The sequence below is a fragment of the Oryctolagus cuniculus genome, chromosome 15 (genome assembly GCF_051225735.1).
Source record: "Oryctolagus cuniculus isolate XC-2025 breed Fujian yellow rabbit chromosome 15, ASM5122573v1, whole genome shotgun sequence".
NCBI classification, from domain to species: Eukaryota; Metazoa; Chordata; class Mammalia; order Lagomorpha; family Leporidae; genus Oryctolagus; species Oryctolagus cuniculus.
In genome coordinates this window covers 2126807-2147823 of record NC_142881.1, presented here as the reverse complement: position 1 = coordinate 2147823, position 21017 = coordinate 2126807, and the positions used below count along the sequence as shown (strand labels likewise).

The 21017-nt window shown below is 59.4% G+C and overlaps 1 protein-coding gene across 1 annotated transcript in view; it reads right to left on the bottom strand.

Annotated features, from left to right (window-relative positions):
* Positions 1-14596: 14596 nt before the first annotated feature.
* C15H10orf143 (chromosome 15 C10orf143 homolog) overlaps positions 14597-21017 on the bottom strand; it is a 79659-nt gene continuing 73238 nt past the window's right edge. Inside the window, exon 5 of the mRNA XM_070058273.2 lies at positions 14597-15244. Within this exon, the coding sequence (XP_069914374.2) occupies positions 15206-15244 (39 nt within the window). The 3' untranslated portion in view covers positions 14597-15205. The remainder of the gene's footprint in view (positions 15245-21017) is intronic.

Genomic DNA, 21017 nt, shown 5'->3' with positions numbered 1-21017 from the left:
GGACTGAGCAGTGAGCACTGGGCACTGGAACTGAGCGCTGAGCACTGGGACTGAGTGCTGAGCACTGGGACTGAGCACTGAGCACTGGGCACTGGGACTGAGCGCTGAGCACTGGGACTGAGCACTGGGACTGAGCCCTGAGCACTGGGACTGAGCACTGGGACTGAGCGCTGAGCACTGGGACTGAGCCCTGAGCACTGGGACTGAGCACTGGGCACTGGGACTGAGTGCTGAGCACTGAGCACTGGGCACTGGGACTGAGCACTGAGCACTGGGACTGAGCGCTGAGGGCTGGCCCTGTGAACGGAGCCAGGATCAGGGGCCACGCTGCCCGGGTAGGGGGTCACGGGGCAGTGACGAGTTCTGGATCTCTGGGGAGGGGCACTGCTGTGTGTGCCAAGCCTGTCTGACCATCCGTGTGGGCTAAATTAACAGGAGTGATGACAGGTCTTTAACACAGTCCTGGAAAAATGCAAACCGGGGGGCTGGCTGGCATCCCATATGGACGCCGGTTCAAGTCCCAGCTGCTCCTCTTCCAGTCCAGCTCTCTGCTGTGGCCTGGGAAAGCAGTGGAGGATGACCCAAGTCCTTGGGCCCCTGCACCCACGTGGGAGACCAGGAGAAGCACCTGGCTCCTGGCTTCGGATTGGCCAATCTCTGGCTGGTGCAGCCATTTCTGTCTTTCCCTCTCTGTCTGTAACTCTACCTCTCAAATAAATAAAGTCTTTATAAAATGCATATTGAGAAAAAACTGTGCATGGATTTCACTAAAAAAGTTTGTGCTAAAGTGAATTTATTTTTTAATTCTTTTTTGCACAGCCTATCCACTGGTTCACTCCCCAAATGTCCACAACAATAGGGCTGGGCCAGGCCCAGACCAGGAGCCAGGACCTCTGCCTGGGCCTCTCCTGTGGGTGGCAGGAAGGCGTCACACTCCCAGGGCGTGCACTTCCAGGGAGCTGGGTTCCGAAGTGGAGCCGGGATGCAGCCCGTGGCCAGGAGGCTGAGCGCTCACTTCAGCCGAGCACCGAGAGCTCAGAGTGACCAGCGGCCATCAGTGTGTGGAGAAGGGCCCTGATGCTACCTACGAGGTGGGCGGGTCTTGTGCCCCCCTCCCCCGCCCGGTGACAAATCCAGCTGTGCCACAGGGGCTGCAGCCTGCATTCCAGAAGCCGCATCACCGAGAATTTGTGTCAGAGAGAGTGGTTGGGAGGCTTCTCCTTCACACCATCCCACGCCCACGTGCGTTCCCAGCAGGGAGGGAAAGCCTGAGACAGCAGTTCACAGGGAGCCTCGCTCCTCTCAGGGGCTGCAGCTCTGCACAGCGGCCAGCTCGGTCGGGGGCCAGGGACCAGGGAGCCCCAGGCAGGGGGAGGCTGGTGGCCGCGGGGCTGCTCCGGTCCTGCTTCCCCCAGGCTCCACCCCCGAGCTCCCATCCCGCCATCCCGGATGTCTCTGGGGATGCAGAGGGCCTGCCAGGCAGCTGAGCAGTGGTCATGGCATCCCTCTGCCTCCTGTAGGAGCCACCGGTCGCCCTGTGCCTGGAGTCCACTCTGCGTCTCTCAAGCTTAACGAGGACAAGAGCAGCACGAGGACAAGAAGGCAGCAGGAAGCCGGGGCTGGGGGCGGGGGCTCCGCCTGTGCTGGGTGTGGGCGTGGGAGCCAGGTCAGGGTGGGAGACTTCAGCCACCTGTGCTGACTCGGCATCCATTTGAAACATCTACCCCTTACCCCTTCCTCTCTCTCTCTCTCTCCCTCTCTCTTTTACATAGAACCTGATGCATTTATTGTAACCCTAGGAAGCAAACTGAAGAAGTCTCAAAAGTAAAATAATGAGTAAGAACAGGATTAATAAAGAAACTGAAGTTCATGTTAGCACTTCGTGGCTGTTTAATCCTGAGTAGAGCAGTTAGTTTGAGGTCATTGAACTTGAAGTTTTGCTATTTCTTTTTTTTTTATAATAAATAAATAAATAAAGATGTATTTATTTATTTGAAAGGCAGATTTACAGAGAGGCAGAGGCAGAGAGAGAGAGAGAGAGAGAGAGAGTCTTCAGTCTGCTGGTTCACTCCCCAAATGGCTGCGGAGCTGCACCGATCCAAAGCCAGGAGCTTCCTCCGGGTCTCCCACATGGGTGCAGGGGCCCAAGGACGTGGGCCATCTTCTACTGCTTTCCCAGGCCACAGCAGGGAGCTGGATCGAAGTGGAGCAGCCGGGACTCGAAGTGGTGCCCATATGGGATGGCGGCACTGCAGGTGGTGGCTTTACCCGCTATGCCACAGCATCGGCCCAGCTATTTCTTAAGGTATGTAACACACTGAGAAGACATTATTCAACTTTTCCTTTTGTGAAAGATTCCAAATAAATGTTGGCTAAATAAGCTTGCAGTTAGCAGTTACACATGCAGGGACATTTCACGTATTGATCTGTGCAAACAGTTTAAGTACTGAAGGGCGAAAGTGAACGCAGAGCACGCACAGCGAGGGTCTCCTCCCCCAGCAGGGGGCACAGCGAGGGTCTCCCCCAGCAGGGGGCACAGCGAGGGTCTCCTTCCCCAGCAGGGGGCACAGCGAGGGTCTCCTCCCCCAGCAGGGGGCACAGCAAGGGTTTCCCCCAGCAGGGGGCACAGCGAGGGTCTCCCCCAGCAGGGGGCACAGCGAGGGTCTCCGCCTGAGCAGAGAGAACAGTGAGGGTCTCCCCCCAAGAAGGGGGCACAGCCAGGGTCTCCTCCCCCAGCAGGGGGCACAGCAAGGGTCTCCCCCAGCAGGGGGCACAGCAAGGGTCTCCCCCAGCAGGGGGCACAGCGAGGGTCTGCCCCCAAGCAGAGAGAACAGCAAGGGTCTCCCCCCGAGCAGAGAGAACAGCGAGGGTCTCCCCCAGCAGGGGGCACAGCGAGGGTCTGCCCCCAAGCAGAGAGAACAGCAAGGGTCTCCCCCCGAGCAGAGAGAACAGCGAGGGTCTCCCCCCAAGCAGGGGGCACAGCGAGGGTCTCCTCCCCCAGCAGGGGGCACAGCGAGGGTCTCCCCCAAGCAGAGGGCACAGCCAGGGTCTCCTCCCCCAGCAGGGGGCACAGAGAGGGTCTCCTCCTCTCCCACAGGGACTCTCTGGCCACCGATGACTTCATCCACGCTGCTTGACGGGTGGGCGACGTTCCTGACGCCCTGGCCCTGCCCTCAGGAGGGCTCGCTCACTGCCACACCAGCGAAGACCCCAGAACACACAGCTCGTATTCCTTGCCAGGAGTCCACCCTGGGGACCAGGCACAGCCGGGCCAGCGCAGCCCTCGTCCCTCCGGCGGTGCCCACCCTGGACGCTGCCCACACGGGGCGCTGCAGCACTCGTAGAAGCCGGTCGCGGGCGTGTTGAAGCTGCAGGAAGGGAGCGTGAGGATGTTCGCACGTGGGACGCGGCCCTGCGTGGAGTCAGCATCTCCCAGGCAGCTGCCCCCCTGGGCACATCAACACTTCTTTCAGCCGCGGATACTTCCGGTTGTGACCTGGCGGGGATCTGGTGCTCCTGGGGCAGGCGCTGCCCCTGCTCCACGACCAGCCCCTTCCCGCGCCGGCCCGGCCTGCTGCCCCCGCTCCCTCTCTCCTTTCTTTAATCTTTTACTTGGGGGGAGGGGGAGGTTGGGGGTTGGGCTGGGAGCCATGGCTGGTGTCTGAGAGATTCATCGAAGGCTTTCCTGGGGCAGTTTTGCAAAAAACAGAAGAGTAGAGAATTTAGGGACCGGATGTTTCTCGTAAAATACGGTAACGAAATCACCCCAAGTGCGAGCTATGGCTTTCGCACCACCTGGGAAGGCGCCCTAGCCCTCGGAAGAGTGTGTCTTTAGTTCTAAGATCTTCTAATACTTGCACCAGTTTTAACGGATTCTCCCCCACTGGGTTGAAGTCTTTCTCTGAATCATACTACGCGCTGTCCCGAGCATGATGGTGTGACAAACGGGGTCACGAGGCACATTTCTATTTTCCAAATGGGCCTTTCAGCTGGGGCTGCAGCCGCCCGGCACGGCCGTCAGCCTTCAGAGTGACTGGGCGGCAGGGCCGGGAGAGAGAGCGCCCCGTCCAGCTCACAGCGGCCTGCGGCCTGGGGTTCCTCCCCTCCACACACCAGCCTCACGGAGGCCGGGGGGCCTCACCAGGCACACAGGGTCTGCCCTGCTGGGGGCTGGGCCCTCGGCTGGCTTTGGCCTTCGCAGACAACAGTCAGGGCAGCCGGAGGTCCTGTGGGCAGGGGCTGGGGGCCCCAGATGCCGGGCCTGCAGCAGTCACCCGCGCCACGTGGGGTTGTTTCTGGATTGATTTTGCTGCCTGGCTATGCACACTCTTCCCCAGGACTTGCCCATAGTAACGCTGTCTAGTGGGGCTGCTGATGTCTCCCTTAAGAGATGTTAATATTCGAATAAATTGTTCTTAAGGTGCATCTGCTTGGGAAATAAACTACAATAAGCACGCGATGGTGCCCCGTGGAGCACAGTGCACATCACAACACACAGAAGGCTGTGGGACACTCGCGCCTCGGCGCTGACTTGCCTGGTGCCTTTGGAGAGAGCACCAGGGCTGCCTTGCCATGAGCTGCAGTGTTCCAGGGGTCGGGGCAGCCTCGGCGGTGTGTGGGGGTGGGGGTGGCTCGCAGGGCCCCTGGGGAGCCCCTGCAGACGGAGGCTTCTGGATGGAGGCCGAGGTGCAGACCCGCCTCCCCTCTGGGGCTGCCGTCCTGCCTCCCTCTGGCCCAGGCGGACTCCCAGCAGCCCTGGAGGAGGACTGTGCAGCCGGGCCTCTCTAACGGTGGACGCCACAGGCACAGCCTGATCCAAACCCTCACCTCACCCAGGAGCGCACGTGGGGAGCGCAGGTGATGGCCTCGGTCTTAACTGAGAACAGAGCTGTTCCATGCCCCAGCCTCGCCAACCTTCTAAAGCTGGGAACTCAGCGCTCCCAGACACAGAGGTGCGTCCCAGCCCTGAGGCTTCCAGGCTGTGAGGCCTTCAAGAAAGTCGCCAGGGGCTGGGGTGAGAATTGCCCCCACTTCCGGGAAAAACAGGATGCAAAGTTTCTCTTTTTGGCGCACCCCAAAGAAGAAGGCTGTGTCCAGTTCCTGGACCTCTGAGGCTTCAGCGCCCAGGGAAACCTCGTGTGTCCAGTCCTGCGACTGAGGCGGCTCCTGTGGCAGAGGGCAGGGCGGGGTGGTCCCTGGCCAGGACACCAGCCTGGCTTGCTTGGGGTCAGCAAGCAAGCAAGGGTCAACGCTCAAACCAGGGGTCAACAGGGCTGGCCAGGCACTCAGAGCCTTCCCTTCATGGGACACACACCCTCAGAACCATTCCCACCCACATCTGCTAATCATGAGGGCACCCAGGGCGCCAGACACATGGGGTGTAAGACACTTGGCGGGCGGGGTCGTCACCATTGCGTGTGTGCTGTTCCCTGTGCCCTGTGCCTCCCTCCTCTCCTGCACAAACCTCTCTCTGGAATCGATCTCATCTCACTGCAGGGCCAGCCTGGCAGGGCCCCACCCTATCCTCCACACCCAGCTGAACATTCTGGAACCAGCTCTTTCCTTGGGGATTCTTGGCTTTTCCCAGGTCCAATGGCAGTGTCTTCCCCTCGAGGGCTGCCTGTGTCTTGTCTGTGGCCGACGCTCAGGGGAGAGTTCCTAGACGCAGAGAGCACCAGGGAGCACCGTGCCCGGCAGAGACGCGTCATGCGCTGTCCCTCCTCCCTCCGGCCAGGGTTAGGAACGGAAGCAAAGCCGTAAATGAGGCAGACCCGGAATCCACCTGGCCGGCCACGCGGAAGCCAATGCTGGCCACAGCTGCACTCGTGGCTGCTGCGGAACTCCTGGTGGTGGTGGTGCAGGGGGCAGTGAGTGTCTCTCCCCACGGGGACTGGCTTAGAAGTGTTGCATGGTTCCGCCGCTGGCCCAATGAGGCCATGATCCAGAGCCTCTGCTGGACGTTGGGATTTTTTTGCAGGAGTGCTAAATAGTGCTTCTTAACCCTTTCTAGCCACAAACTGTGGTAAGAAACAGATTTTACACTGGAGCAAAACTCACAGGAATAGACTGTGTTCCTGGACACACAGGTGTCACCTTGAAATTATCTCTGGAAATGCTGACTCAGAGCCCAGAGTCTGGGCATCTCGGCAGGCTCAGCAGGGACTGGTCCCCGCCCATCACCCCTCAGCACCTCCCCTGAGTCACATGTGCTATTGGTACCATGGGGGCTGAATCTGATTTTTGTTAAAATGTCTCTGTGCTCTGCAAGCTCCCCTCGATGGCCTGGAAAGCCTCCTTTTGTCCCGAGAGACTGTCCCTGCCTGCACCCTGTACCCCACTCCCTGCTCCCTGTCTGGGGTCCCTTTGCCCCCATGCATTACGCGGATCCTGGTGACTGTCTGACCCCCTCTCCAGCATCCGGCCCCTGGAGGCTACTGGGGCCAGTTACCAACACCTGCTAACACCAAATATGAACACTGACCCTTGTGTGCATGTGAAACAGAAACCGGGGGTTTTGGCGAGGGTTAGAGGAACTGCTGTTCATGCTTGCCAATAGTTTTCCTCTCTGGTGTGGCCCACAACCATCGCTTCGGTCCTGCCCTCACTGTGCTAAGGGGGCAGCAGCCCGGCACCCAATCCCAGCAAAGCAGTTGCTGGTGTTTTGGCATAAGTCAATTCGGGCAGTTATACGTTTCTGAGGCATAACTGCCTAGAACAAGGCAGCAGGCGGGTGCATTCGCAGGTCTTGCTCTGTGAAACTCTAAGAGCTGCACCGCCCCCCTCACCTGGTTCTGGAGCCCCTCCAGGGGCTGGGATGAGGTCGTAGCACCAGGGCCGGCTGTTCTGGGAACCACAGACCTGGGCACAGAGCAGAACAGGGACAGAGAAGGCCCCCACCATCAGGTGCCAGTCACATGCTCCTCATTTAAGAGCAGTGAACGGTGAGTCTCCCGCAGACTCCCCAAGGTGCCTTGGCTACATCAAGTGCACACGTCACCCAAGATTCAGGAAGAGTCTGAATCTGGATTCCCAGGCTGGGGCCCTGGCTCCCGGTGTGACTGAATTTGGAGATGGGACCTTGAAGGAAGTAATTCAGGTCAAATGAGGTCACAGGGCAGAGCCCTTGTCCGATAGGACTGGTGTCCTTAAAGCACGGAGGGGGACATAGACACACATGCAGAGGAAGGAACCCAAGAGGACACGGAAGAAGCGGCCATCTGCAAGAAGACAGGCCCTGCCAGACACCGGGGCTGCCGCACCCTGACTTCAGAGCTCCAGGATCCAGAGCTGTGAGATAACTGGTCATTCGGAAACTGGGCAGCATAAGGCCAGTGTGACCCTGGTGCCCACTCTGACCACAGGTCCATTAGCCTGGTGCTCCCTGGGCCCTGCTCCTGTAATAGCTCAGGAGACAAATGCTCTGGACCTGTTAGTTTCCTCTGGCTGCCATCTCCAGCTGCCACCAAGCAGGTGACTTGTGGCTCCTTGGAGGGTAGGGTGTGGTGAGGTCCCCATCTGCGGCTTCCTTCCCTTTCCCTGGAGAGAACTCACTGTTAGCCTTTCTCATAAACCACAACAGCCTCTAAGTTCCCTACTTATCTGGCTGTATCTTCAGTTTCCTTTGTCCTGAAGGAGACTGTCCCTGAATGCAGACTCGGGTTTTCCTTCGAGAATGGACTCGTGGTTCCACTGCCCGCCGACATCCATAGGCCTGCTGAGAAGTCGGCAGTCCTGCCCATGCGTCCTGGCCCCTGGTCCACTTTTCCTCGTGGCTCTGTGAGGTTTCCTCTTCCTTTTTTTTTTTTTTTTTTTTTTGAAATTTGATTACAATGCTTAGACACAGATTTCTCTATATTTTTACAACCAGGGTTTGCTGTGATGCTTGAATCTCAAATTTCTGTGTTTCACCAAATTTAAGAAAACTTTGGTACACTCTATCTTCAAATACCTTTTCTGCTCCATGCTTTGTTTCCTAGAGATTCTATCTCTGGATCTTGTCCCACATAATTGTTCCCCAGGGCCTGCTCATTTTTTTAGATGATTTTTCTGGCCAGCGCCGCGGCTCACTAGGCTAATCCTCCTCCTGCGGCGCTGGCACAACGGGTTCTAGTCCTGGTTGGGGGGCTGGATTCTGTCCCGGTTGCTCCTCTTCCAGTCCAGCTCTCTGCTGTGGCCCGGGAAGGCAGTGGAGGATGGCCAAGTGCTTGGGCCCTGCACCTGCATGGGAGACCAGGAGAAGCACCTGGCTCCTGGCTTCAGATCAGCACTGTGTGCTGGCTGTAGCAGCCATTTGGGGGGTGAACCAACGGAAGGAAGACCTTTCTCTCTCTCTCTCTCTCTAATTCTGCCTGTCAAAAAATTATTTTTCTGTTTATTCCTCAGATTGGATTTTATCTATATTCAAGTGCACTCAGTCTCCCCCATTAAATCTGTTCTGCTGTTTAAACCAATCCCATGATTCCTGAATTTAAAACATTTATTTTTTCAGTTCCAGACTTTCCACTGGTTCTGATTTTTGTTTCTATTTCTCGGCTAGACGTCCACATCTTCGCAGCCAGATTGTTTTCTTTGCTTCACTGAGTGGACTTACTTGTTCTTGATCCGTCAACATCCTGGTGCTCTCAGGATTGTTCTCAGCTGACTGACTTCCCTCGTGGAACTCGACCACGTGTTCCCGGTTCTCCACTGGTCAGGCCATCGCAGATTGCATCCTGAATACTGGAAATGCTACATTGTGGCAATTCTGGATTTTATTCTAATAAATGATGACTTTTTTGCTATTGCAGGCAGTTGACATGTTGAAAATCCAGGCTGAAAATTCAGACTGAAGTGTCAGCTCAAATCACATTGAGATCTTTTATCTTAAGCCACACTGCTCTGAGTCTGCTGAAATCACCTGTGTCTCAAAGGGTGGGCAGAGACGTGGGTATGTTTTTTTCTTTTTGTCTGGAATCTGAAGTTTTTGTACTAGTGAGGTAGGTCCAGTTTCCTTGGCCACACCCATGCGCTTGTTTCTAACGCTCAGGTGTTTCTGTGCACCTGTCACAAACCTGGGGGTCCCACGACCAGGTGAACGGGTTGGGGTATGAAGGGCCAACACTCTCCAGGCTGAGGGCAAAAGCAGCTGGGGGCAAACCTGCTCGAGTTCATTAGCTTGGGGTTGCCAGGAGCCGTGAGTACCACACAGACTGGGTGCTTACCCACACCAACACGTTCTCTCCCAGTTGTGAGGGCCAGAGGTCCAAGATCAAGGCGTTCGTTTGCTCATGTCCACTGAGGCCCCTTCCTCAGCTTGCAGGTGGCCACGGTCATTCCTGACCTCATTATCTGTGTCCCAGTGTCCTCTTCTCACAACGATGTCAATCATATCCGATGACCCCAGTGACCTTTCAACTTTCCTCACCTTGGAAGACCCGGTCTCCAGATGGCCAGGTTCTGCTTTCCCCTTCAGGGATGTGGGGGGCACAATTCAGCCCCCACAGCATGGGGTGCCCTCGGAGCCCTCGCTGTGGGACAGCTGAGCAGAAACGCATTCGGGTCTCGTCCTCGTGGTTTTCACGGTGCTCACACGACCCATCTTACTTTATCCTCCCTATGACCCAGAAGGGATCCCCGACTTGACCCCAAGCCACACAGCTGGGAAGTGAATACGTGGCCACTCATCCAGTGCCCACTCCACGCTGGCCACCCTTTACCTGGGTTAACTTCGTATAGATTATTCCAGTGGATCTGTGTGACGGCTCTTGCTGTACCGTAACAAAGTGAGACTGAGCCGCTGAAAGCTCAAACTTATTCCCTCTCGGTTTGCAGGCTGGGAGTCTGAGGCCAGGACGCCAGCAGGGCTGGGTTCTATGGCTCCTCCCCAGCCTGCAGACTGACTCCTCACGTGTCCTCCCACGTGGAGAGGGGGGAGTGAGTGTCCACTGCTCTCTCCCTGCTTGACACGGGCAGCAGCATGGCTGGATCGGGCGCCCTGCGACTTCACTGACCCTGAGTATCTCCTTGTCTCCAAACAAGGTCTCCATGGGGACAGGGCTTCAGCATACGCATCTGGGGGACACAAGTCAACCCCTAGCAACTCCCCTGCATCATGAGCCCAGGGGGAAGCAGCTGCAGAGCTGGTGAGTGACAGAAGTTGGGTGTGACACAGCTGGGGACAGAGGTACGGAGTGACAGACAGTGGGGGATACAGCGAGCAACAGAAGTAGTGAACGATAAGTTGTGGGGGACATGGCCAGTGAGGGGCAGAGCTAGAGAGTAACACAGTTGGTGACAGAACTATCCAATGACAGACGCAGTGAGTGATGCAGCCAGTGACACAGCTAGAGAGTGAGTGACACAGCGAGTGAATGAGTGACACAGCTAGTGACACAGCCAGTGACACAGCTAGTAAGTGAGTAACAGTGACAGTGAGTGACACAGCGAGTGACACAGCGAGTGACACAGCCAGTGAGTGACACAGCTAGTGAGTGACGGTGACAGTGACACAGCTAGAGAGTGACACAGCTAGTGAGTGTGACACAGCTAGTCACAGAGGTAGTGAGTGAGTGACACAGCTAGAGAGTGATAGAGTGGCAGAGGTAGTGAATGACAGGTAGTGACACAGCTACTGAGTGACAGTGACAGTGAGTGACAGAAGCAGTGCGTGACAGAGCTAGTGAGTGGCAGAGGTAGTGAGGGACATAACTAGAGGGTGACAGAGCTGGAGTAACACGGCTGGGCGTCCACCCCTGTGGCCAGCCTGTCTGACCAGCAGCCCAGCTGGGGTCTGGAACTCAGGGCTTCCTGGTGAGTTGGGGGCACCTTCTCTGCCCCCAGGACCTCCCAGGACTGGACGACGATAAGCCACAGTCAGGGCAGTTCTCACGCTGGAGGGCAGCCGATGGCTCTGTGGCCCTGAGGCCTCGTGTGGGCTCCCCGCAGTCCCCACAGCCTGAATCGGCAGCAGGCAGGTCCGCCTGGAGGTCGTCTGGGCCGTTTCTGAGCCCTGCCTGGTGCCTCCACTCCAAGGGGCGCAGCCCTGTGCCCATCAGCAGCTGACAGCCAGGGGGCCCCTGTAAGCTTGCCGCGTTTCAGGGGTCTGGGTTTGCCAACCACAGGGGGGCAGCACGCAGGGGCTCAGTCTGGGCTGCGGCTCACGGCGGAACGTGGTCTGAGTTCCCTGGGCAGGAGACGCGGCACACGGCCTCTCCCGTGGGCCCTGCCGGGGGTTCCAGGAAAGAGCGGTGCCCAGCACGGTCTGCAGCCTGTGGGCCTGTGCTGGGCACCCAGTGTCCCTCAGCCATCGGCGTCCTGCATGGAGTGGGGTGTACACAGGATGCAGGGGACAGAGGGCATCGAGGAGCGCCCTTGGGCGGTCAGCAAGGCTGGGGGCAGACTGAGGGGCCGGGCGGGTGGCGCCCTGTGCACCACGGGAGGGGAAGGGCGGTGGGAGCGGCTTGGCATCAACGTGCAGCAGAGCCGGGCTGCTGGTTCCGGGCGTTTAACACATCACAGAAGGTTCCCGGCTGAGCCCTGCTAACTCCGCCCAGCCGCACCCACCCCACTGTCTGCCTCAACAACACCGTGGGGAGAACAGCGCGGCAATCTCTTAACCACCGCTAATCAGAGGAATCTGATAAAACTGCAGATTCACAGAGGGGTCTCCCACACCCGCATTTCCTCAACTCCGTCCCTAGAACAAGCTGCTTGACGCCCAAGGGAGAGCAGCCAGTGCTGTCCTTTGTCCTGAGGGTCCAGACACACCCCTGGGGGGTGGGGCGCCCGCCGCGAGGCCACCTGCAGTGCGCATCCTGGAGAGGACGGGGGTGAGGGCGCACCTCGCCAGGCAGTAACTGTAGCTCACCCGGCGCTGGGGGCAGAGTCACAACAGGACGATGTGCAATTACAGGGACAAAAATACCCCAAGGAAATCAACACGGGACTTATTAATATCAGACCCATAGGTGACAACTGTCAGACAATCGGTCAACAAGGGGCCTGGTGTGTGCTGATCCCGGCTAACCCGTCCTGATCTTTATGAAGGGTCCTTCTGGGGGGTCCAGATCTTCACATAGGAGGGGCAGACCCTTCCGTTTTATTAGCAGCTAAGCTCTTTATACTTTTACCATATTGCAGTAGGTTGGAAGTCTAAGCTTTATTGTCTTATGTTATTGAAAACCCAGATTCCGGCAGGCTTCTCCCTCAGGTCAAGCTCTGGCTGCGAATACATTCTCATTTTTCCATGTACAGAGACCGTCTGGAGAGGGGCAGAGAAAGATTATGACTGTAATATACTTAAATCCAATTTATTTGCCTGGCCAGAAACTTGCACGCTCCACAATTGCTTCCTACCCAAGATGTTGTCTTTAATTCTGTCGTGACAGGGAGAAACATGCGTCGGCGGCTCCCGGCAGGTGCAGGTGCAGAGAGAGACCCGAACCTCACGGCGCCCAGGCTGGCGGGTGACAGGTGCGCCCAAAGACGGGCCCGGCCCGCGGCGGAAGTTTCTGGCTTGCGGTTCAGAAGTTCTCGTTTCTGTATCAGATTTGTCTTCAGTGTACGTCGCTGACAGGAGGAGAAACGCACCAGCTGGGTCACTGTCCAGCCAAGTCCAGCACAGCCCTGCGGCCCCTCGCTGCTGTCTCACTCCTCCAGGGGGCGTCTGTCTCCTGCGTGGCCCCTGCTCGGAGCCTGCACCCTCCTGTCCTGAGCTTGCTAAGCTCGTGCTAGCGTTTCTCCAGGCCTGGGAGGGCGATGATTTCAGGGGATTATTTTCCTAATTTGCGTTTGGTCTTTGAAGAGCTGAGGTACAAAGGGCAGAAAGTGGGGTGTGGGCAGGGTCTGGCTGCCTGGAGGGAGCCCCAGCACAGCCTCTCCCGCACCTGCACAGTGACGCCTGGCACCTGCCTGGCCTTGGGCTGCCCAGCTAACGGAGTGAGGGCTGGGCTCCCTCCTGGTCATCCCGCACCTGCACAGTGACGCCTGGCACCTGCCTGGCCTTGGGCTGCCCAGCTAACGGAGTGAGGGCTGGGCTCCCTCCTGGTCATCATCTGCAGGCCCTGGCTCCAGCCTACGCCAGCACAGCCCAGAGCACCCTCATTAAACACCAGCTGTGCAAGACTGCTCGGTGGTGAGGGGCACGGAGACGGCAGCCCTGACGGAGGGGGTGGGCGGGAGGGCTCGGATCTCAGGCCAGGGCGAGCGGGCGCAGGACAGCCTTGGCGATGCCTGCAGGATGACCAACTTGCCGCCGTCTGCCTGGGGCTTCAGGGGTCAGCACGCAAGTCCTGCACCCCTGGAGCCCCCAGGAATGGTGAAGCAAGCCCGGCCCTGTCTGGGAGCCCTGGGCATCGGTCAGCACCCTCCAGAGTAAGACGGCACAGCAGCAGACGCACAGATACGGAGATGGAGTTGGACATCGCGTGATGCCCGGAGCTGACAGCTCCTGAGATCTGCTGTCTACAGCTGGGGCCCAGGAAAGCCCGTGGTGGGCTTCCCCTGCAGGCCCCAAGCCCCGAGAACCGGGGGAGCCGATGACTGAGCCCCGGTCAGTGTCTGAAGGCAGGAGACCCAGGAGTGCCACTGTCCAGGGCAGAACAGACCACGACCCCACCCGAGTAAGCAGACCGCAAACCCAGCCTTCCTCCATCTTGTCACGCTAACCAGGCCCTCAGCAAACGGGATGACACATGCCCATGCTGTGAGGGCCATCTCCCCTGCTCCGTCCACACACTTAAAGCAGACGCACCCCGAAATAACATCGACCAGCTCTCTGGGCACCCTGCAATGCACCCTCCCCCCCGGCCACCAGCCTGCTCCCGGGCTGGCTCCTCACCGTGCATGCGGACGGGAGGGTGGCTCCTGCTTCCGGGACCCCTCGCTGCTTCTCACACACTCTTGCCTGGGTCCATGGCCTTCCCCAGGGCACTGTGGAGGCCTCAAAGGAAAGCCAGAGGGGGACCACCCGCGTGCTGCCCCTGTGGGTCAGTACAGACGTGGCACAGGAGAAGCTGGCTTGCCTGGGAAGCTGAATCCGAGGTCAGTAGCGGGTCTGGAGGTGCCCAGCTCCGGGCATTCTAGACTGTCAGGGCCCGGGAGGGTGCTCGGCTCGCGCTGCCCCGCTCCAGGGGGTGAGCGCAGGAGCGGGCTGGGTGCTCCGTGCCCGCCAGCCTGCCGCCCAGCAGTCAGAGCTCCCTGGAGCACGCCGCAACCCTGGCTTGTCCCTGCCTGAGGACGGAGCAGTCCGGTTGCCGTGGCGGCCGGATCTCCAGGACGAGGGCCATAGCACAGCAACTTTGTGGACGGCTCGGGGAGTGGGGTGCTCGGGCACTGGTATCTGTCCTGGAACAGCACGGCAGTGTTCCCCCCCCCCACCTGCCCCTCGCTCCCTCATGCTGGGAAAGTACCCTACTCACAGGAACCCAGGGAGACGAGACCCCAGCAGTGGCTCCAAGGGCCACAGCAGCTCCCAGAAACTGTACTGGCCTCCCGGCTCAGGGGAGCTGAGGGCTCAAAGCCACGGGGACCAGCCCTCCAGGCCAGAAGCCACTCAGCACAGCCCAGTGCTCTCCCGTCTGAGCCCTCACCTATGTCACACGGCCGATGTTGGCGATTATTTTTTTTTTTTAAGATTTATTTATTTATTTGAAAGGCAGAGTTACAGAGAGGCAGAGCCAGAGAGAAAGGTCTTCCATCTGCTGGTTCACTCCCCAGATGGCCACAACGGCTGGAGATGTGCCAATCTGAAACCAGGAGCCAGGAGCTTCTTCCAGGTCTCCCACGTGGGTGCAGGGGCCCAAGCACTTGGGCCATCCTCTACTGCTTTCCCAGGCCATGGCAGAGAGCTGGATCTCAGCTAGAACAGCCAGGACTTGAACTGGCGCCCATATGGGATGCCGGAGTCGCAGGTGGCAGCCTTGCCCGCTACGCCACAGCGCCGGCCCTGGAGATTCTGTCCTTGAGGCTGGTTTCTGCAGGCCTCTCTGTGCTGGGAGCCGTAGCTGCTCAGAGCCACATCCTTCCCACCGACGTCCGGCAGGACGCTGAGATGAAGCAGGGGGAGAAACGCAAGGGGGGAAGGGGCGGTGGATGTCACGGCCCTGAGGAAGTGCGTGCGGCGGGGCCTCCACGGTGTCAGGGGTTCCCACCCTTTTGCTCGGTTCCCGTCAGTTCCATCAAAGTCCCTCAACAGCCAGACACCGCTGAAGCATGTCAGGGTGACTCGTCACAGCTTGGGTTTCCTCTGACGACGCTGGGGAGAATCCTTAGGCGGGTGAGAGCAGACAAGGCGGCAGTCAGCCCTGTTGCCGCTGGGGCACCTGCAGGCTCACTTCCCGCCCTCTGCTTCTGCGTGTCTGGATTTTCCATTTGCTTGTTTGGTTTTTAGAAACTCTGTGCCCGTTTTTGTTTTAAAGATTCTTCTTTAGAGAGACAGGCACAATGAGATGCCCCATTCGCTGGTTCCCTTCCCGTGTGACAGCTGGGGCTGAGCCAGGCCGAAGCCACACGCTGGGAACCAAATCCAGGCCTCCCACAAGGGTGACAGGGAGCCAAGTGCATGAGCCGTCGCCTGCTGCCTCCCAGGTGTGCGTGAGCAGGGCGCTGGAACTGGGAGCAGTCAGGACTCAGCTCGGGCATTCTGACGCGGAGTGCGGGCGTCCCGAGCAGCATGTAATACCCCTGCTGCTGTGGCACAGAGGGAAGGGGGAGGGGGAGCCAGCAACAGCCGGCGCTGTCCTCCGGCGGGAGCCGGCCACCACTCCTGTATGGAGACCACTCAGGGGCTGAGGACGGGACACTGGCAGTTGCCCAGCTGGCCCTGGCAGGCGGCAGCCAAGGCATCAGGGGACAGGCTGGCCTGGGTTGGGAGGCCCAGTTGGGTCCCAGGCTCCAAACCAGCCCTGCCGGCAGCTATGAGCCTCCCAGGGATCTAGGAACCCTGGGGGAGGGGGACAGGAGGAGGAGGAGGAGGTGAGAGCCTCGCCAACCACGCCTCCACCCAACTCTCTCCCCGATTTGCTTCTCCTCCCTTCTTCCTGACAGGTAGACTCCTGTCCAGCCAGGGCTCCCAGCGAGCCAGGACCTGCGACACCACGGGGACCCCTGAGGACAGGGCTTCACTGCGGACAGCTGACTGGCTCTGGCTGCACACAGCGAGCAGAGGGGCTCTTGGGCTCTTCTTTTTTTTTTTTCTTGTTTGGCTTTTTTTTTTTAAAAAAAGATTTATTTATTTATTTGAAAGGCAGAGTTACAGAGCGGGGATGGGGGTGGAATATGAACCTTCCACCTGCTGGTTCACTCCCCAAATGGCTGTGATGGCCAGAGCTGGGACTATCTGGAGACAGGAGCTAGGAGCTTCTTCCGGGTCTCCTACGTGGGTGCAGCGGCCCAAGCACTTGAACCATCCTCCACTGCTTTCCCAGACGCATTAGCAGGAAGCTGGATCTGAGGTGGAACAGCTGGGACTCGAACCAGAGCCCATATGGGAGGGACTCCAGCACTGCAGGTGGCAGCTGTACCTGAGATGCCACAGCGCCCGCCCCCAGCCGTTCTAACCCAACCAGGCCTTGGAAGGCAAGTTGCCAGCCAGATGGTGTGGTGGGCGGGGCCGGATGGGGCCTTATCTGACCACTTGTCCTCCCCAAGGAGGACACCCCTGCACCCCAGGAGGCCTCCAATGGCGTCTGGAACAAGAGGTGTGAACAGAGGCTGGCGTCAGTGACTGAAACACCCAGCTGTGTGCACAGGTGCGCAGGGCTTGGCGGGGGTGGGGGCACTGGGGTCTTTACTCAGTGAAACCTGGAGCTCAGGTGCACCCCCCCACACACACTGCCTGTGGCTGACGTCCGCAGGCCCTGTGCTCTCCCTTCCGCCCTCGAAGGGGCCTCCAGAGGCCAGCGCTGGCTGGAGGTGGACGCAGCGCAGCCCTGGGGCAAGTTCTGGACGGACTCGGTGGGAGTCTGGTTTTCCTGGAGGGCAGGGGCGGCTTGGTCCCCAGCCCAGCAGGGCCTCGGGGACATGGGCTCCTCCCTGCGGGCAGGCAGTCGCGGGGGCTCTGGGCCGGGGTCACTGCAATCGTGGCTGCTGCCAGAGCCTTTGGAAATAGAAATTAGACGGCACAGGGCCGCACAGGCACCGGACGTCGCCCGGCTGACGCAGGTGACCGAGGCCTCCACTCGCTGAGCCCCGCCGGTGGCCCTGAGGCCCCCACCTCCTACCCAAGCCTCCTCAAGAAATCGGCTGTGGGCGGGGCAGCTGTGCTCAGCCTCTGGCGTTTTCCACTGGAAGCAGAGATTCCAAAAAACAAACGCAGCCAAGAGAGGTATCACGGCAGCACGGCTGACCACGCCCCCGGCTGACCACGCCCCCGTGGCTGGAAGGCACAACTCAGAGTCGCCACCACTGTGGATGCACAGGTGGCACCTGTCCCACTGCTGCCCCAGCCTCTGGTCCCATCAAAATCCCCCCACCCCGTCCCATGGGCGGTGGGGGGCGAACAGTCAGGTGCTGGCAGCCGCAGAGTCGACTCCGGGGGCGTTTCCCACGGCTCTGCTTTGGTGGTGAAGTGAGCGGAAATGTGCTGGGGAGGGGCTCTTGCCTCCCATGGGGTTTGGGAGGGGCACCCTTGGGTTCCTGCTGCCAGGCAGCCCCACCTGTCCCCTTCCAGCGGGCACAGGTGCGGGTCCCCGGCTGAGGCACGCAGGGCAGACCTCCCCACATGGCCTTTTAATTACGTGTGACACCAGGAGACACCCCCCCCCAGACGGACAACGCAGGGTGACTGCGGGGAATTCTTCATAACCCACTGTGCTTCCCCCAAGGAGTTTCACCACCATTTGATTTAATTTTTAATTTTTACATTTTAATCAAAAATAGATCAAATGGTGGTGGCCCCTCCTGGGAAACATCCTTCAGACAGGAGGCTGGCCACGGAAAGCGGCTGGCTCCCCAGGAGTGGCAGATGGCGCCGCCACCCCCACCCAGCGAGGCTGTGGCTCCCACCTGCCGCAGCCCCCCACCTGCTTTCCACGCAGACACAGAAACGCATTTCACCGTGCACCTGTGAGCGTGGGGCCTCGGTTCTCTCAGGAAAGCGCCACTTACGTCATGTAGGCAGCCCTCTACCCTCGTAGCCAGGCGGGGAGGTGGGTGTTGGAATCCACACCTCGGGTGTGAGTGTGCACGTGTGCACACCTGCCTATGTTCCGTGCTCTAACCAACACCAATCTAATACAACTGTTCAGCTCCAAGAACAGGCGCGCGTGTTTCCAACCAGGTCCACAAGGGGCACCTGGCTCCACCCAGCACAGCTGAGGCTGCCCGGACCCTTGCCAACACCAAAGTGGGCGCCCGGGGCAAGCGTGCGTTCTGCAGCCTCTCTGGGCTGTGTTCTCATGTGGAGACAGGGCTGGGATGGACGCGGGGCGTGGTGCTGGGGACGAAGAGGCCTTTGGAGGGAGGAGGCACGGAGGTGCTGGCTACACCCGAGGATGGTTTGGGAAGGGCCGGTTTGCCGCTGTGTTCCCGTGTTCCCGTCTGTCCGTCCCTGCTCACACGCTCAGCTTCCACACGGGAAGTCGCAGGGGCCGAGTGGGGCAGGGGCCGTGTGCGGCAGGGGCTGAGTGCTCCATGAGACACCCACGGGGGCCCAGGGAAGTGAGGCCTCCAGGGAGCTCGGTCACTTTCAGGTTCCCGGGGCCACCAAGTAGCCCCATGGCTATGCAAGCCACGTTTGCTTTTAAAACATTTTTAGTTACCCAATTTTATTTATTTTAAAGGCAGAGAGAAAGGAGAGAGACAGAGATCTTTCATGTGCTGGTTCACGCCAGTGCTGGGTGAGGCCGAAGCCAGGGGCCGAGGACTCCATCTGGGTCTCCACCCGGGGGCAGGGACCCACGTGGTTGAGCCACCACCTGCTTGCCTCCTAGGAAGCGCATTAGCAGGGAGCTGGAATCGGAAGTGTGCCAGGGCTCAGGCCCCGGGCGGTCAGGCAGGGGGTGCAGGCGTCCTGAGCAGCGGTTTAACTGCTGTGTCAACGGCCGCCACACAGAAGCCCCGCTTTACCACTCCTGGGCGGAAGGAAGAGCGGGGGGAGCCACTTTGCTGATCTATCTGATTCCTAACTTGGAGGCCCTGACCAGCGGGGGGCTGCAGCCGGCCCCCGGGCTCCTGCGCTCCATTTCTCTGCTCTGTCCCACATGCCCACCTAAGGGCTGCTCGTTCTGTCCTTTCCCAACCAGAGCGCGGCACGATGGCCTCCCAGGTGGAGAGGGTGCCGTCCGGAGCAGGGCAGCCCCAGGAGGGCTGGTTCTCCTCCAGGCGGAAGCGCCCAGGGCCCGCTGACCTCGGGCAGGGGTCAGGGGCACAGGGCGCTGAGAGGTGGGGCCCAGGCAGAGAGCCGATGCAGGCTCTGGGCTCACACCACGGAGGCTGGGGGTCACTGACGGGCAGGAGCTTTGTCCAGCTGCCAAGGCGACGATTCTCTCACTGCAACGTGAGGGCAGGCACTCCGCTGGGAAGGCCAGTCTGGGTTTTAGAATTTGAGGACTTGTCTAAAGTAACAGCTGGGCGCGTTCCCGTGAAGGGTGACGAGAGAGAAGGATCAGCTGAGGAGGCAGCAAGGCCCAGCACTTGGAAGGGCCGCCCCTCTGTGGTGAAGTGACCGGGGGATTTAAGTCCCGTCTCCATGATTTCTGTGTGTCCAGGGCTGCCCCCATCAGCCGTGAACCATGGGCTGGGGCTGGAGCCACAGTCAGGGCGCAGGTGGAGGGTCTGCCGGGGGTTTCACGGCGCTCTACGTCTTGACGTCGAGACGGCGCAGGACTCTGCAGCGGGTAGGGACGCAGGCCGGCAGCCCCTGTGGGCGGCTCCCACCCCCACCCACACCCAGGCTGCTCCCGGCCAAGAGTGGCTGTGGCTCCTGAAGTTCTGCAGCTCCTTGAACTTGATTCAAATCACCTGTGGGTGCGCACGGACCGCCACCCCCTGCAGCCCCTGGCCTGGGCGCCCGGGAACTTGGCCCAGACCGCGGACACGCCCGGCGGAGCACTCTGGCCTCCCGCTCAGGCCCAGCCCCCCGGGGGCTGCTGCAGCCCAGGTTTCACAGCCCCGACCTCCCGTCTCACAGCTGACTTGGCTGCAGCTGCCTTGAGGGCCATGGCAGTGGTCTCGGAGCTCCGGCGTGCAGGACCCCCGGCACAGTGCATGGAGGTGTAACTGCACTACGGCTTTCAAAGGTAAAATAAAATATATTTTCAAGATTTACTTATTTTATCCAAAAGGCAGACTTACAGAGATGCGGAGAGAAAGAGACAGAGGTCTTCTATCCGCTGGTTCACTCCCCAAATGGCCACAATGGCCGGAGTTGGGCGATCTGCAGCCAGGAGCCAGAAGCGTTCGCCAGGTCTCCCACGTGGGTGCAGGGGCCCAAGGACTTGGCCCATCCTCCCCTGCTTTTCCAGGCACATTAGCAAGGAAGTGGAGCAGCTGGTAGTCGAACTGGCGCCCATATGGGACGCCAGCTTTGCAGGCAGTGATTCAAAGCACTACGCCACAACGCTGGTCCCACGTAACACATCTTTGTATCTCGAATAAGAGGCATCCAAATTAAGCAGTCAAAGAACTGTGACTGAGCTCTCTAACTCTGGTTGAGCTCTCTAACTCTGGTTGAGCTCTCTAACTCTGGTTGCTAAGTTATTCTAAGGGACTCGGATACAGAGAGCAGTAGCCATGGAGACAGCTCTCGAGCACAGAGAAGGCTCAGGAGCCCCTCGTCCAGGGTCCACCGGCTTTAGCACTGACCTTGGCCAGGGGTAGTGGTGTGGCCTTGGCCAGTCGCCTCCTCCTCTCCAAGACGGATGAGAGGACCTGTCCGGGGCGGGGGGGCGGGGGTCTCCTGAGCCACCGTGAGCAGTGCATGCAGGACACAGCCAGTGCGGCTGCAGTCTCAGAACTCAACGGCACTGCTAAGTCAGTGTCCTCCTTATTCACAGTGAATTTTTGGAGGGACATTTTAAGGAACGTTGGCTAAACAATAC